General features: G+C 38.1%; 1 protein-coding gene across 8 annotated transcripts in view; it reads right to left on the bottom strand.

Annotated features, from left to right (window-relative positions):
- The window catches only part of LOC144650540 (uncharacterized), a 32,698-nt gene that overhangs the window by 7,215 nt on the left and 7,097 nt on the right, over positions 1-18,386 (bottom strand). The window contains exons 5-17 of one of the 8 annotated variants that reach the window (XM_078510231.1): positions 8,904-17,473; positions 8,234-8,336; positions 7,701-7,786; positions 7,360-7,411; positions 6,385-6,469; positions 6,081-6,175; positions 5,969-6,002; positions 5,787-5,863; positions 5,592-5,671; positions 5,287-5,382; positions 5,175-5,208; positions 3,964-4,069; positions 1,859-3,798 (exon numbers count right to left, since the gene is read on the bottom strand). In XM_078510231.1, the coding sequence (XP_078366357.1) occupies positions 12,546-17,473 (4,928 nt within the window). In that variant the 3' untranslated portion in view covers positions 1,859-3,798; positions 3,964-4,069; positions 5,175-5,208; ... (8 more) ...; positions 8,234-8,336; positions 8,904-12,545. Of the gene's footprint in view, positions 1-1,858; positions 3,799-3,963; positions 4,070-5,174; positions 5,209-5,286; positions 5,383-5,591; positions 5,672-5,786; positions 5,864-5,968; positions 6,003-6,080; positions 6,176-6,384; positions 6,470-7,359; positions 7,412-7,700; positions 7,787-8,233; positions 17,474-18,386 lie in introns of those variants that run through there. The other 7 variants (XM_078510228.1, XM_078510232.1, XM_078510235.1 and 4 more) reach the window with 7 other exon arrangements.

Raw genomic sequence — 18,386 nt, 5'->3', positions numbered from 1 at the left:
ACATACGTCATGTAAGTCATGACGCATCACGAGAGGTGTCCTTATGGAGAGGTTCGACTTTAATAAAAAAAAAGTCCGAGATAACAAAAACAGCCAAGTTCTCACCTGCTTTTTTTTTTGTAAAAATCTGGACGAAAAACATTTGTATCTTTTAACTTGCCCTAAAAAGAATTGATTCGAAATTCATTTCAAATCAATGAGGAAAATGTGTTAGCTTCACTGTTATTATGTTGTTCTTGCCGCGAGTAAGCCACGCCTTCTTTGAAAACGATAATTACTGATGACACAAACGTAAAGTCATGTTCATTTCAAAATCAGCTTGCATTATGCTTATTAACAGAAGAGCTCTTTTGTTCAACATTCAGACCACTGTGTCAGAGATCTAAAGAGGATTCAGAGGCACCACTTCCACCCCCCTCCCCCCGCCTTCCTACAACAACACCAAAAAAAAAAACCAAACTCCCAGCTATTATAAATGCAGATTTACCGCTAGAAGCCGAGTATTTTTAACCGCGTCAGTCAATAATAAACCGGTATTTCTATGCATAAATGCTTCTGAAACAAACTTCCGTGTCTCTCGTGCTTAGAAATGGACTCTGATCATTCATTGATTTTTATCTGATCGCCAAATGAATAAACTTAATTAACGGAGCTCGAGCGCAATCTATAAATACACGTCAAGCTCAAACGATGTTCATTTCACAGCAGTTAGAATTTTACTCGAGCTTCTGTATCTCTTCGACTTTCATTGCTGATAACGAGCATTCTGCCTGGAGACACAAAACTTCGTTTGGCCAAAAGGTAGGCGAAAAGAATTAGAGGAATCTTTAAGCGAGAAATAGTTAAAGATAGGCACTTTAAGATTTCCTTAATTTGCATATTTGTGAAAACAGCCAGATAACACGAACAGTTGAAGTTATGTCTGACAGGTATTTTCACTAGTATAAAACCGTTCTATGACATTCTTGCTTTCCTAGTAATTTTTAAAGAAAAAGTAAGAATGACCCTGTTACGGAATGGACAATTTCTTAAACAGTGATTTGGGAAATGCGAGCAACAGAAGTTCTTGTGAAACGAATATTGAATAACAACAGCGTATAATCTCGACAACAAATAAAATAAAGTTGCCGACATAAACATTTGGAAAAACGATCGTACGCTCAAAAATCGCCATATCTTTGGCAAAGCTCATGTATGTGTTTAAGATAAGCAAAGAATACATGGAAACTGCTTATTATAAACGACTGTAACCCTTTCATGTTTCTCCCGATTATTTGCTGTTAAATGAGCTGATCCGCTGAAATGGCGCTGAAATGGCCAATTTACTAGAGGTTCCATAATTTTTTATTCTTAACGGTTACATTTCCCCAATTTTTTTATTAATGGAATCAATTAACCAATAAACAAGCTTTGTTCATGGTAAATGGCTTGTTCTAAATCGAGATAACAGTGGAGTTATTAGCCTTTCATTTTGTAGTAAATTTGAGACTGTTCAAAACATCGTTAACATACCTTCGAACTTCTTGGCCGTTGATCATCCAAACTCAACATTTGCCGAATCTATTTTGATATATAGAAAGAAGAAAGATAGTTCTTTATAACTATACCAAGTATGATCGAGAAACTGTGACGGCAGGTTCAGTGTCGAAGTAACAAGAACACCTTCGATCCGCCATGTTGGCGAGCCGTCACGGACGCTTCAAATCGGCCTTCTCGATATTTTCCAAAATAAAAAGAATTGAAACTTTTTAATATACATTTGGTAGTTAGGACCCTAAAACAAGACTGCATGCCAAATTTCAGCGAAATCGGTGAGGTACGGTGTCCGGCCAAAGTTCGAATCTTATAGACTATGACAATTAATAGTAAACTTTGACGTATGTCCACCTCTACAAAAATAGGTTTTAAGTGTGCCCAAGTTAATCATGTTATTTTTTTTAACAGACATGTTATACATGACTGTATGTTGACTAAAAGATGTAATCAAATTATATTAAATTATGTTAGTAATGTTTCTGTATGTGTATCTCCAGGTATCAACTATTTCTTTCTGTTTTCTTTTTTGTCTATTGTCTTTAGCCTTAACAAAAATGTTATATAATATAACATCTGTTGGGTACATGGCATCATAAGCTTTGGCTACTTAATTGTTCATCAGAGATTTGTTTCTTTAAAATGGCATTATGTAGATGAAGAATCGCTCCGTATTAAATTGTCTTTGAGTAGAGCAAGAACCATCCTAAATTTCCAGGATCTGGAAAAGTTTCATCCAAATAATCTAGTCCTTTGCCAAAATGTGTTCATGCATTGTACGTGATTGTCAATATCATATGTTGCAGTGCTTCACAGTAAAGGCTTCCCTGAACATCTTGTTAAGACATGTAGCATACAGTCATCATAAAAGATAGCTTTCTTTGAGATAACCGCTCATCCAAACGTCAAGCTTTAGTAAATTCTTTGTTTCAAAAACATCACATAAATGAAGGTGATTTATTGCCCCTTGTACCTTGAGCAATAGTCAGAGACATTTTTATTACTGTTTGCAGTAATAGATGTAGTTGGAATTCCATTAAGTAGCTTTCCATTTCTTGTCCTCACTGTATCAAGACTATATCATTACTGTGGCCAGATACTGACAACCAAATCAGGCTAGCAGACATCTTGATCATTTAAGAATAGTGTGGTGCAAGCACAAAGTTTCGGCTGCGGTCTGTAATTTGAGATGATGCCTTAAAATGAGATGAATTGCAAGCTGTTGTCAAGTGGAATAAGTGCAATCAAAGTCAGCGTTGAGTTGTACAACAACTGTTTATGTGTTCTGCTTCTTCCTTGTCTGTTGTCTCCAGTCTCTAATCCAGGAGTATTCTTTTACCTCATTATTAAACTGCTATTAATGAGACTTACATGCGAAAATTAATCCTTATTACTGTAAAATTATATTTCGATGAAAGTTAGGTGTACCTAATTGGAGGTGGACATGGATAACCTGATTGTAAATTTGCATGATGGTTTGTTCCTTTATTAGTCGATACATGAGTATTGTGTTTTTTTCTTTTTTAATTTTTGTATTTTTTGTCAAGATCTTAATAACTAATGTATCCTTTTATATTCCACTCTTTCATATAGTCATTAATAGTCAAATTAATTGCCTAGAAATAAAGTTATTGTTTCATAGATCCATACCATTGCAACATCCAGTTATGATTTAGATTTCACTTCAAATGTGCTGACAAAAAAAGTCAGGCCTTTGGATTTCATTTTTCAAAACGTGCCAACAAAAAGAATTTAGGGTTTGGGTAACTATCTTTCGAGTTGGTTAATTATACTTGCTACTGCGTCTTATTAATACTAATGGCTGCAATATTTGCAATCTACAGTAACTGTTACTAACTTTACCCGAATAATTCTTTTGAAACACTAAAATTAAGCAGTTATTTTGGAGTACTATCTGGCAGAATGACGGGATGGTGACAATATATTGCCCTGAGCAACAAATAAATGCTGATCAAAAGCAAACCAGAGATAAAGCATACCACAAGCAAACCAGTATGAAGCTTAGCACAGGCATTGTACTTAGTGACACTTTGTCGTTTCTGCCAAATGGCATCACATTAGCATCTTAATTGAGGGAATAATTTATATTTCACTGAATAATATAAATTAAAACAATAAACAAATGTCCTTAGTTAAAGAGGTTCTAAAACTAAAAGTGAGTAGACATCCAACTTTGTCTGTAATTACTACTTAAGTCGCCTTCAAAAGTTTAGTTTTTAACTTGGTAGAACATTTTATCAATGTCTGTAAATAAAAGAAAAGCAAACAATTTTAATCATCATTTCAAAAGCCAAGAATATCATATTTATTTAACACTTGCTAAACATATAAACAGTTTCAGTATTGGGGAAAGTAGAATTATATGTTAATAATAATTATCATTTGCATTAATAAATCATTAAAACTCACCATTGTTGTAATCCAGAATTTTATATATGATAAAATACACTTGTTAACTAGGTTGACAAGACATGCTTGTATTTAGTGCTTTCTTGAAAATCCTTGATCCTTATTCCTATGATCAATAAACATATTGTATTAGTTGTATTACATTGTTCATCAGTTTTTATAATCAAGTGGAAAGTGGCTTGAACTGTAGCTAACATTTAAAAAATAATACTAAATGGCACAACGTGCATTACAGGAGTGGTTGGTATAGCCTCACCCACACAGTAAATGTTGTTCTTATGGGCGATCGTGTTTCACTCCTCACCACGAACACCTGCTTAACTGATATGCCTTTCCTCTGCTAAGCCAATCAGATTTACCAAAATCAGGAAAGTTGACCTTACCGCAAGATGCTCTTTCAAAAAAGACCAAAATAATTGGTCAGAGCTGTTAGCACTGTGTGCAGAATGTTTCACTTAAATTCATTCAGATGAAAAAAAAATTTCCAATTTGCTGGCTTTGTTTAATTACTTGCTAATCGACCTTGTCCTTTGCTGTCTGACAGTTTCACCAATTTGTTGGCTATGTTGGGGTTTTGCCATTTGAGAACATATATTTGGTACGTACTTCATTTATCTTTTTAAAGGCGTTTTCTCAAAGCAAATATATTGCAACCCTAAAATCGCAGAACAATCAAAACATTTGATGTCAATAATACAAAGCTAGCCTTTTAACACAACATTCAAGCTTGAGAATCGTCCAGGGGAATTAACTGGGGAAAGGAATGTTGGCCTCGGTTAAGCAGGTGTTCGTGAGGAGGAGTAAAACAGGACGACCCCTAAGGGCAACTGTGTGGGAGGCCACACGACAGTTGCTACTGTAAGAACGAAATAAGCAATCATGTGCAAGGCAAACCTTGAAGTGGATTTGTAACTCAATAAGTAAACATTTCTTTTATGCCAGAACTTCAAGGTCCCTTACTGTAGTTTCTAAATAATTATTAAGCAATCAGAGCCCCTGCTCAATTTACGTTGTGCTTTGATTATCAAAACCATTAAAATTGTACTGACAGTTCCAACTGCCAATTAATTGTCATTGGGTCAATGTAGAGGCAAAGTTTCCTGTCATAGTGAAGCCCCTTTTCTTCCCTTAAGTTTCTCCCTTAAGTTTAATTGAGAATGTATCATTAAACAGTTTCTTTAGGATCCCCCTGTCATCATTCAAACAATCACCATTTAGTATGTCCACTGCCATATGTATTCATGCCTGCAGTAATAAAAAAAAGTTGGTCACTTAATAACTGAAAAAGAAGTTATAAAGATATTGCATCATTCAAACACTCACCATATATTGTCTCCACGGTCATTATTTCCAAAACGCTCTGCAGTAATAAGTAAAGAAATTGCTCTGATCTGCATACAATCCACAATTTTGTTAGCCCTGAAAAAGTTAACAAGTGTAGATCAAATTATTGTTCTATAACGTAACTGAGGAAGTTTCAATAGCATCTTGAAAAGTGTTTTAAAGAGCTATGGCTATGAAAAAGACATAATAATAATGATTAAATTTGTCCCTTAAGTTTAATTGAGAATGCATCACAACACATTTTCTTTAGGACCCTGCCTGCCTCAAATAATTCACACACTCACCATTGAGTATGTCCACTGTCATATGCCTTCATACCTAGTCAGTAATCTGAGTATTTCTGTACTGCCATATGTATTGACACCTACAAAAAATCAAAAAGAAAATTAACAGTTAATCACTGGACAAGAAGTTATAAAAATATCTGATCCAAAAACATTCACCATTGAGTGTTTGTCCACTGCTATATGCATTCATACCTGAAGCAATCAAAAAGAAGGATCAGGAAACGTCTGTGCATTATTTTGTGACTGATCTTCATACGATTGTGTTAGACCTGAAAAAGACATTATAATGATTAAATTTCTCCCTTAAGTTTAATTGAGAATGTATCATTAAACAGTTTCTTTAAGATCCCCCCTGTCATCATTCAAACAATCACCATTTAGTATGTCCACTGCCATGTGTATTCATGCCTGCAGTAATAAAAAAAAGTTGGTCACTTAATAACTGGAAAAGAAGTTATAAAGATATTGCATCATTCAAACACTCACCATATATTGTTTCCACGGTCAATATTTCCATAACGCTCTGCAGTAATCATAAAGAAATTTCTCTGATCTGCATACAATCCACAATTGTCTTAGCCCTGAAAAAGTCAACAAATGGAGATCAAATTATTGTTCTATAACGTAACTGAGGAAGTTTCAATAGCATCTTGAAAAGTGTTTTAAAGAGCTATGGCTATGAAAAAGACATAATTATAATGATTAAATTTGTCCCTTAATTTTAATTGAGAATGCATCACTACACATTTTCTTTAGGACCCCGCCTGCCTCAAATAATTCACACACTCACCATTGAGTATGTCCACTGTCATATGCCTTCATATCTGCAGTAATCACCACTGAGTATTTGTGTACTGCCACATATGTATTCATGCCTGCAGTAATCAAAAACAAAACTGGTCACTAAATAGGAGCAACTACAGAATGCAGGGCCACTTCGGTCCACCGTGTCGGCACTCTTTACGGAACAAGGCATAACACAATAGAGGCTATTCTTATTCAATGACATGCAAATAAGTGGCCCTGTGGCCGGTCGCTTCAATGCATATCCTTTCGCCGCGTGCGAGAAAATACCAAGATTATCGCAAGTACTCAAAGGGCCGATGGCCGACCGCTTCGCATTTGTATTCACCATCACGCCAATCTCCTATTCTGCATGGATTTTTTATACTGTTGCGGGTAACAGTTTCCAAACCCCTTGAAAACGTTGTTTTTTCTGAGAGCAAGACATTCTCCTACCTCGAGTCTTCGTCCCTTCTGCGCAGGCTTGAAGAAACGTTTCCTGACCGCTGGTCAAAGGGAACGAAGACCCTGGGTACGAGGATGAGCTGTTTTCTGAAGCCCAGACTCCTCTCTCTATTTTAAGCTTGGCTACTAAGCAGTCATCATTCGCGGATTGATTTGTACAGTTTCATATATATCTTGTTTAGAACTGTTAATCTTTAAAAATGAGACCATCCAAGTCAAAGATATTGTGTACTAAAACTAAAAAGGAGGTACGACAAATGAATTTTTGCTTTTATCAGAGTTAAATATTCATATTAAACATTGCAACAACTGCCGTATCTAGTTTTGAAACCGTGCTTGTTTGTCCTTATTTGTTTGATTATTTCCTTCTTTTTTCACTTGAAGTTCAAACTTAAGTGTTTGTTTTCGAAAACGGAGCTTCAAAATAGGGGTCCGGCTTATTTCCGGTGTGGCTTAAACAGGGAACTTTATGGTATTGACTGTACCCTATCGAACCAATAAGAAACAATAACACTACCTAGGCCTGCTTCCGGATCCATTCAAGATCAATCATCAATCAAAATCTTCACCTGTATGACATTATAATTAATAGTTAGTCAGTCTTAAACTTTTTTATGGGGTAAAGTTCATAAATATTACAGACATGGTGAGCTACCATTTATTGGCCATTACTTGTTTCGACAAAATTATTGAAAAATAATAATTAATGTCTTGCAGCTGTCTGCCTTATTTATCTGTCTTTCTGACTATGACTATAACTGGTGTTAATCATAACTGGAAAAAAAGTTAAATGAGAGCAAAAAAATGTATATACAGTGTATATATATTATCGCAAGTACTATTTTTAATCTATTGTACCTGTGTTTAGCGGTGCCAATCAAAATCATTGGTACATGTCTTTGCATTCGTGACTTTTATCTGCATACTCCACAGTTGTGTTAGGGCTGAAATAATGTAAAACATGACATTTCCTTTAGGAATCTCTGAACTGATCCTCCCTCCTCCCCCCCCCCCCCCGGAAAAAAAAATAATCCAGTGACCCTACACATGATGGGTATGGAGATGTTCAAAATCTAGTTGCCCTTAGTACGGATGGTATGGAATATCCCACAGGTCACTTGTATTTTCTGGGTTTCACTTTAGGTGAGTGTCCATAGTTATATACATGTACCATGAGAAAGTGTTGTATACTTTTATACCATGCCACAGAAAATACGCTTACAAAATTTCGTTGAGAATAAGATGCCAGCACAAGATGGGAAGGTTCAGTTGAATACCGTTAAATATACAACAGCTTTCCAGTATTCAGAATGCTGTATTTTTTCTATGGTATAATATAATGATACAGTACAATCTTTAAGACACATTGTTATTGAATTGTCTGTACTTACTTTTTACTTTTCTTCAGCCATTGTCCCGTCAGCTGAAAACCTTTTACTGTATAATACCGGCATATCAATTTTTTTCTCTTGCAGATAACAAGAACCAATATTTCTATGATACAAAATGAAAATTACAATGTCAAATATTTAAATTAAATGTTTTGTTGCCATTACTCATGTCAGAACACCGCCAGAAAACTGATTTAAATGTCAGGTGTTGTCATTCTACTGAGGCCTTTTCACTTGTTCTAATTTCGCAAGGATTATTGCCTACCAGAACTTCATTTTAAGTGCTGTCGCTACTTTTTGGAACATTAGTCGTCTGTCAGAAGTTACCATCGCCAGACCTCATGAAAATAATTGGGAAATTTGTGAAACATTGCAATTTGCAAGACAACTCAGTAAATTCGGCTCTACTCACATTGTAAAAACGAAACTTTGGCCACATTCTCCTCTTCTGTTAAGACACTGACTAGATGTGGATGTATATGTTAATTTTTCTGATCACTTTGCACACCCTTGCCATTCTAAATGTTTTTTTTTTTAAATTTTTTTAATAGATTAAACATCCAAACACTTCTCCAATAATGTTTAACTAGACTCTTTGAACTGTTGTTTCCTTTATGCTTACATTATACAAAATCTATTTTTAGCCTTTCTAAAATAAAACAAATCTTACCTTCAAAATTATTATGGCTCCAAACATCTCTCCTATGCTCCATTTTGTGGTTGATATAGTTGTAGAATTAAACCCAAAATTTGAATTCTGGGTACTATAACTTGTAACTTAATTGGGAAGTAGACTTAGTGAAATGATTTCAATGAGAGTTTTGAAGTAAATTTTAACATTTTATAGACAGTTAAAGTATTCACTTGATCACTATCTTCTTATTTGGCTTCCATTATCCACATTGCTTTGTTTATTTTATCAAAATAAATTAACATTTAAGTTTTTATTGTACTTTAAGAAACTATAACTTACAATGATTGTTTTAAGCTTGTTCATTTTTCAAAATTATTTATAAGAGGGCCACTAGTACTGTTTCTTACATATTTTACTCAATTACTCTTTAAGTAAGGTAGGTTGTTTCATTTTTTCCTCAATATGACTCATTCAAATGAGCTAGTTGGCTCCCTGTGGCTGGCACATACTCTCTTGTCTCAGTTGCAGATCCAGACTTAAAGGTAAATGAGGGCCCGCTCTTGAAAACAATTTTTTTTCTCAGCCCTTCAGGCCTCGGTTTGGCCTTAAAATAATGTGGGGGCCTGGGGCCCCTTCTCAGCCACTACTGAATGTGTGTCATCCATAAAATTCAGAAAACTACTACAGGCATCAAACATTCATCTAGGCCAGAGGCCTTATCAAATGACAAAAAGTGAGTGTGTAGTTTGGTAAACTTTGACAAAATAAAAATGTACCTTTATACTAAAATGAATTATTTTATAGCTGTAATATTTACAGTAATAATTAGCTGACAAAGCTGAAGGCCAATTTGACTAATTAAAAATGACATGATATTTCTAATGATGGAGCAGAATTATTGTGTCCTTATTCAACAATAATATTAGTTAATGGGAGACATTTTGCAGCAAAGAAAACTTTTTTAAGGCAGCGCTTTGTGTTACTTTGGACAAATTTTAAAAGATGTATTGTAAAATATAGTAAAATGTTGACCATGTTTATTACCAGCACGTGCATTTGTTGAATAACAAATTTATTTATAAAAGGTTGTCATTTTGCAATATTAATATAATAAAACAAAAGTGAATCAAACTCTACCACTAGTGCATAACATATTATTATCACCTTTTTTCTGAATTTTATGGATATCCAACATTTCAGAATCATCATTCTTGTTCAACACTTGCTCAAACCAGAGCGGGCATCTGCATAGCAATGTACTGGTGGCTGCCATCGCTCCATTACAGGTGTAAATGGGGTATGTCTATAATTTGTCAGTAAAGCATACGTAAGGATCACAGGGAACAGACTGTAAATTTACTGACTTGAACTAGCTATGAAGCAATTTAAGTTCGGCACAGTGAAATTTTCAATTATACTGAATTTTTTAACTAGATAAAAAATATTGTTTATCCTTGAAGCCCTTTAAAATTGTGACCGTAAAAAAAAGTAAAGAATAAAAAGTCAAGTTCCCTTCAAAGCCTTTTAGTGAATTATAGCTTGTCATACATTTAATCAGATATCTGGCTTTGATTACAGTCAACCCCATTTACACCACCCTGTAATCTCACACAGGGGAACTGGCATCGGCCACGGGTGAAGCCATTTGCTCGGTGTAATACAGAGCTGGCCTCAGTTGCAAGTGTATCTATCGCCATCGCTCAATGTCAAATTAAAATGACAGAACTGGCAAACAGTACCAATGGCTCATGCTGTCTGGTAAATTCTCTCAATATCACTCCAAAAAAATTCACAAAATACATAAGACTCCCTGTAGTAATAACTCTTTACAGTCATTCCCCAGTATTGCATTGTACATCCCTACCGCGCATAATTCCAATACATAATTTTTTATGAGTTGTTTTTAATTAAGTAGTAGCTTTCTATCTTTAGAATTTATATATTGTCAGTGTTTAATAAAAAACGATTGTCGGAAACATGAATTTTGCGAGCAATTGTTATTGAAAAAAAAATAGTGATATTATAAGAATTTATTGGGTATTAACAAGGTGCTGTTGCTACTTTTAACGTTTAAGTTCCCACATGCATGACATAAACAATCAACAAACACTTGGACAGTAAACAAAGTATGCAAAGTACTGTAAACATTAAAAATGTGTTTAAATTAGATTTTTGGTTCTTGTAGAAATAGTATTGCGACCACGCGATTAGAAAAGAAAATAATGATTTCTTTACGTATTTTGTGAATTTCATGGTCACGGTGATGGATTACCCAGCATTTCAGAGCCATCTCTTTGCTAGCTGCCATCTGCTCTGGTTGAATCACAAGGGCTGCATGTCAGCACCCACATCTGTTTACAATTGACTCAGGTAGCTGCCATATGCTGCGCCATTACCAAAGGTAGCTGACTAGCATATACATCTCTCACTTATCTGCTCGTCAGTGTACGAGGGTGTTGAAGGCTATGTGAATTGAGTTGTTTTTTGCCCATGAGTAAATAAGAATGTGTATGCTTTTAAACACCAAATTTATTTTAGTTTTTGCAGCTGTCAGTGATGATTTTCATTAACAATTTCCATTCAGATAGATAGATAAATGACAAAATTTAAATTTGATGTTATCCACATTATTTTCATTTCATGTTTAACATTGATTTATGACAATGAATGTTTAATTACTGTTGTCAGCCAATTTTCTATTCCTTTTACATGTACATTGCTCTTAATTAATAAAAAAAAAACATTAACAAGACATTTGTAGTTTCATAGCAAAAAAAGTTGAAACAACAAACATGTTACACAATACTATTTTTCTTATAAGATATGAAAATTATGGTCTAAAATGCTGTGTGGCAGTTATAATTTCAGTTTATAATTGACTGGTAGCTGCCATAATTTCAGCTGCTTAATATTTCATTCAAAAAAATAATTGTTACACTTGGATTTGGCCCTCATAACCCTCGTACAACAGAGCTCATACCTTCAAAGCAGCCTCCCTGCTCAATGCATGTGTCCACATGACATAGCTTTCGCCACATATCAAGTACATTTGACATACAGTAAAAACATGTGAGTAAAAACCTGCATTTTCCCAAGTTAGCCGAAACAGGTTCTTACGAAATTGGAAGTAAATAGCAGAAATTGTGACTTTTGCAGTTCATGACAGGTTCTTCATTTTCTGAATTTGTGAAGAAAAAATAATGTGAACTGTTGTTGCCTTATTTTCATAACTATGTGATTGAGTCAGTTTAAGAAATTCAACATTGGCACTTTCATTGCAACTGGAGTCATGAGACTCCTGAGTGTTTCCAAAGAGGATGTACATGTAAAATGTTAACTGCAGTAACCTTATTTTCTTGAAAGTAAACAGTTTTAATCTCAGGCTATTTTAGAAAATAAGAACCCATTTCCAAATTTTAACCTAATGTTTTGTTTTACTTGCAAGTTTTTACTGTACTCAAAAATCAAGGACTCCAAATTTATAGCCAACTCTCATATGTTGCTATGGCCATGAGCCTTAGATCACCTTACCACATGACATTCACAGGACCACAACTACAGCTGTACACTACAACTGTAGCTCACTGTGGAATAGTATATAATAAGCACACAGATGAATAACATCACCATACCTTTAGAGTCTCTGCTCAACATGCAGTGATGTAGATCAGAAATACCTCAATGACTTTGAGACTGTGCCCACTCCACCAGCCTGAGAAAGGTATCCTCTTCATATGCTGGTGCTAAGCCCTCTCGCTGCTGGCATTCACTGGCTAAGGCATGCAGTCTTGCCATTTCCACTGCTCTAGCACGGGTAGTGGGAGTGTTAACAGGCTTCAACCTATCATCATTCAGCAGGACATCTTCGTGAAAGGCAAAATCAGGATCCACGCCTTCTCCACCTGCAGATTTCGCTCTTGACAGTGCCACGAAGAGAGCTCCTGGATTCTTAGCTTCAAAGTCATGCTTTCCAGGGTGAATGACAACATACCTGAAGGCCTCCCCACTGCCTACAGTCAAACCCTGGCACTTGTGGATAGTAGTTCCCCATGACAGCCTTAATGGAACCTGAGAACGCTTGCACCTACATGCACAATCCGTAGAGCGGTTTACAGGTACAATTGGCACAAGTGTGGGATCTTCGTCAATGTAAGCCGGACCCTTATAACCTGCAAAACGTACAAACACAACATCGGGTAATGGTGGAGGATCATCAGTAGGCCTGCAACCATCTTTGTAGACAATGTCTACTACTGTGCCAACAGCTCCATTGTACAAACCCCATGCAGCCTTCAGGTTTACCGTAAGCATGACCTTACTGTCACGGCAAAGATAGAGCAGAGGTAGCAAACCTCCTGCCTTATTGCTGTCAGCCTTCTGAGCATGCCTGCCATTGTCAACTGACTTGATCTTTGCAACTGGATGGTTTGGCTCTCTGTTCAACTGAAGCAGCTTGGCTTTATTGCGTTCCCATTCCAAACGATGCGTTGGAAAAACATACAGCCCTTGCTCATCCATCCTATGTAGAAGTTCAGGACCATGGCTCATACGCAGATTGTGCCACTGAAACTGCTGCAGCCAACGCACTTGCTCGTGTGTCGTAGAGTAGGTTCGCATGGACATCAACACATCTCTTAGCTGCTGTTCAGATTCAGTTTGACGGACAATCTGAGTTAGCTCTACAGCGCTGTCAAAACTTGTCCACACCAGTCGACCATGGTTAGATGGTGCACTGCGATTATGTTCAATGTAGACGGGAGTGTCACACACAGGAGGTAGCTGCACATCGTCTCCCATCAGCACTACTACAGGGATGCCTCCCCACAGCTCCTCTGAATTGGCCCCTCTATTGATTGCATAGCGTGTATGCTGTTCCATCCAGCCCATTGTGGTGCGACCAAACATCGATCGCTCATCGCCGACCAGAACTTTAAGATTTTCGCACCTATCCTGGATTTGCTGCAGCACGGAACCTGAAGGCACAGTCAGCTCATTAGAAGACCTTGCCCCTGTTGGGATTCTCAAAAAGCTATGTGCAGTCGTGCCTTGAACAAGATAGGCAGAATTTCCAGTAGGAGTAATGACCTGTATGGCATCGTTGCTTCCAAACACTTGCCTTACTAGCTTCTGCAGGCACTTGATGACATATGACTTCCCTGTACCTGCAGTACCGGCGACGACAAGTCGCAAGGGATGGTGTTCTTGCGGGTTCTCTATCAGGTTGTAGAGAGTATGCAAAATCAGACTGACTATAGCTCTCTGATTGTCATTTAAGGATAGAGGAGATACATCTGGTAATTCAAGGTCCACAACTTCTGTTTCCTGTTCCTCGTCTTCTTTGATGGTCTCTTCCAGCCACTTTCTAGGGTCTTTGCCCTCAGGAAGATTAATGGCAATACTGCTCCAGTCGTACTGCTCTCCACCATCATCATAATCAAAGTCCTTCTCAACTCCCTCATATCTCTGGTTTTGGCCAGCATACACATCAACCCAGTCTGGTTGTTCTGCTGCTTCATCAGCATTATCATCCACATCATCTTCAAATACCGGCTCTTGCGGATGCTCAGCATAACGCTGTGCCTTAGAGACTTGGGCCTTCACAAACAGTGGGCACTCATCAGTAACAACAAAGTCCTTAAACCGATCAACCCAAGATTCAGCATCTCCCTTTACTTCTTGGATTTCAAACCAGTTTGGCCAGTGCAACAGAAGCATCGTTCTACAGTAGTCCTCATTCAATGGCCATGAAGCATGTGTAGAGCCCCCACTGACCACCGGAACGTTGCCATCTCGGGATGCAAACTGGTACCAGGAGCAATGCTCTTCATTAGATCGTGCAAGGTACTTGTCCAAAGGGGTACTGCGTGTGGCAGTCTCACCATCACGTTCAAGACGCCTTGACCCTGTCATTGACAAATAGGAAAACCTACGGCTGCACCGCCAAAGTGCTAGTCCACTGAGCTCAAATGATGCCTCGGGTCCACTAATATCTCTTCTTCCGACGGTCTTTATAAGCATCTTGGCACAAATTGATTTTCCAGACACCTGGCCTGCATCACTTGAATCCACAGCATTTACCATGTCTTCAAATAGATCAGCAGTTGCACCGGTAGGTTCACTGTCCTTGCAGGCATAACCACAAACATAGTCAATTATAGCTATGATATCATCTGTGCTGGGATTATCTGGGGAAGAATTCAAAAGAATCAAGCTTATGTCACCATTTGCTCTCCATGACTGCAACTGATAACGGGAATGCTGAACTACACGTTGATGGTCACGTGGCATCTCAAGGCGAGGTGCTCCATTGTGATCGTTAACAATTTCTGGTGCGTTGCGGAGTTTCTTTCCTGGGTGAAACTCACTTCCAAATTCCATGCGGCAAACACGTTCATTTGCCTGCAGTCCTTGCCCAGGATGACGGGGTGTTCTCAAACAGTAATCGGAACAACTGTGCAACCCAACTCGGTTTACCAAAAGCAAATGATCTTCAAGGATCGCATCTTGGGCTGAACCTATATCCATTAGCATCTTTACCAGGGGATCTCTCTCATCTGATATTGGGTCAGCTGAACCTTCAGGCGGAGGCCAGAGATCCCTCCGCGGCTTTCCTTCCTCATCACTACCACCTGGGTGTAATGCTGTCATGGCCAGGTTTTCGTCAGCCCATTGGTTAAGTATGGCAGCACACTCGTCCTCATCACAATCGCCTTCGCGAGCATCGTGCAACAGCTGGTGTGGCTGTCTGTCCTCTCTCCAGCTGAGTTGGTGCCAGTGGATTTGACCTCGGGACTTGGCAAATTCATAACGATACCAATAGTCATGGACACCAAATACAGGCTTGAGGACCTTATTATGGTACGACAGGGTACGCAGGTCAAAGTAATTCACCACCACATGGGTGTTCTCTTGCACAGCCTTGTAGCGGGCACTGCTATCCTCACCAAGGTTAACTTCTTTTCCTGTGGTCTGCAAAATGTACTGCTCCAATAGTCTTCTAAGTGGGGGAAAGTAAAACTCAGCACAACTACCAGTCATAAAAAATGAAGGCAATCCTTTCTTCTCATTAACCATGAACTCAACCAAGGCTCGAAGCTCTCTCCGTCTTTGATGCCAATACTGTGCTGTACCACGCAGATTTGCCCCAAAATACAGCAGTTTGTTAATGAATGTGGTATCACCACTTGCTAGTCGCTCTTGCAGGTCTGCAACTGTTAATTGCGGGTCTCCTAGCTGCTGATCAACAATGTACCTGCTCTGTTCAAGGGCACGCTTCCTCATAATCATGTTGTGAACAACAAACTTCCATACCTTGTGTCGGGCAAACCTTCCATCTTTATACCACAGCAAGTGCTCTGCCCACTCATGGAGTGAAGGACATGTTATTTGACGATTGATGTGAAAATCACCCTTTCCATATGGGAATAAGCAAGGAAAGGCCATTGTGAAAAAGTAAGGAGTGGTAAACTCCGATGCTGGAGTTGTACTAACTGAAGGCCAAGAAATCACTGGTCGTTCAGTGCCTTGTTGCCTCTCCACTGCTTCAGCTTCAGGAGGTTCAGACACAACTTCATTTATGGCTGCTTCAACACATGCTTGAACATTCACTCCAGGCTCAGGGAGAATAACTCCAGAGACTGTCGTATCATCACCACTATCTGTTTCACCTGCATCCAGCTGTTCTGGAGCCGGGCCTTGGTCATCCATGTGATCTGCTGTTTCTGAAAACTCAACTGTTCTCAAGTTCGGCAATTCACCATCAGCCGGTAAATTTTGCAGACGAGTGTCACTAATCTCGATATCGCCATAGGCAGGATTATTGAACTTCAGCCAGCGGAGTGCACCCTCGACACGTCGTCTTCTAACCCTAAACTCCTTATGCGTATCATCTTTTCCTTGCCTTCTGACACGTACGATATCCACTTCTTCTGGTAGACGTGGCAGAATAGTTGCTGGTTCTTGCACTGCTTGAGGGAATGCAATGCAGTGTCCTCTTGAAGCAATACCACCATGTTTTAACATGTGTACATGCACAGTTGGAGCTAGTCTTGAAATCAGCATCTGCTCGGCATCTGTCATATCAGACAGTTCCTCTGGAACAGACATTGGGTCCATTTCGTTTTTATCTGACCAAACTTTGCAATCCGGGTCCTTCTTGTCATTTCTGCAGCGAGAGCACATATTCCCGGTTCCTTTACCTTCCAACCGTCGTTCCTGGCAAATATCGCAACACCTGAACTTATATGTCATCTGCTCTACTTCAAATGCACGTATAGCCACATAAGCATTATCCTCCAACTGACTCGACCCTGCAGGGGGTGGTGGTGGTAGATCGCCAACAACTTCCCGCAACCTTCTCTCCTCATCTGATACTCTCCTTTGATTTCGCCGCTGTCTTTTTCTTCTATCGTCCTCTGTTTCAACCGAACCAGCCTTTGCAAATTCATAGGCCACACCTACTGCCCTTGCTCGATTAATTAGATAACTATCTTCTACATGGCTGCTGCTGCTTACTTCTGGATCAGGTTGCTGTGTTTTCAATGCGCTGTTTTGTGCCGAAAGTAAATGATTTCTCAACTCGGAATTGTCACTTTCCAAGTGTTCTCCTATAATATGGATGCAATAGTAAATACCTCATAAGAACATGTATACAAAAGAAGTTAGTGATAAGACATATTTTAATAGTGCAAATTATTACATTAAGCTGATTACAATTCAACAGGATAAAATCAAAGATCTCTTGGAGATCTACCGACTATTTTGTGTAAACCAAGGGTAGAAATGAAAGAAGACGTAAAAAAGACAAAATAATAATATGAATTTATTGTGGGTTACAAGCTACAGTAGATAAGAAAATTCTTGTCAAATTATGCATATCTCATATTTTTTGTTCCTTGCAATTTAAACTCTTATAATTAATGTGTGCTTAAGGACGGTGCCTCCTATTGCTACTGCGCACTTGTTCTCCGCATCACGCAATGCATCGATCACACTAAGCGTGCGCGCTTTTAATTAATTTGCTCACTCAAAATAACGAATTCAGCTACGCGAACAAGCGCGTGACTTAAAATCAAGAAAGTTTTCTCTGCGACGAAATCCAGTTTATGGGCATATCCTAAACATTGACCGCTAATCACTGAAAATGGCTCACATTAACAGTTAAAAACAAATCGCTAAGCGCTAAAACGCTACCTGCAAACTGCTAACCGTGACAAATGACGTAGTGCACGCGCAAGATGCAAATATTCAACTCGCTAGGGAGGGGATAGGAAAAATGTAACAGACCCCAAAAAGGAATTTAATAGAACCTGAAAACAACTGGTATAACTTTTAAAAACATGTGGTGACCCCTACTTTTTATTTTATAAAATGTAAGTGGTAAGTCTATAAGGCACATGTCTAATTTTTCATTAAGTGAAAAAAAATTAGGCCGATTTTCTGGCCGTGCAAGTGAGAGCTGCAAGAGTAAAAAATGGCTCAAACGCAATTATTTTGTTAATAAAAACGTGGATCATGCAG

The sequence above is a fragment of the Oculina patagonica genome, chromosome 4, assembly GCF_052425735.1.
Source record: "Oculina patagonica isolate OP01 chromosome 4, crgOcupat, whole genome shotgun sequence".
Classification (NCBI taxonomy): Eukaryota; Metazoa; Cnidaria; class Anthozoa; order Scleractinia; family Oculinidae; genus Oculina; species Oculina patagonica.
The sequence above is the reverse complement of the archived record's forward strand: the minus strand, read 5'-3'. Positions and strand labels throughout refer to the sequence as shown.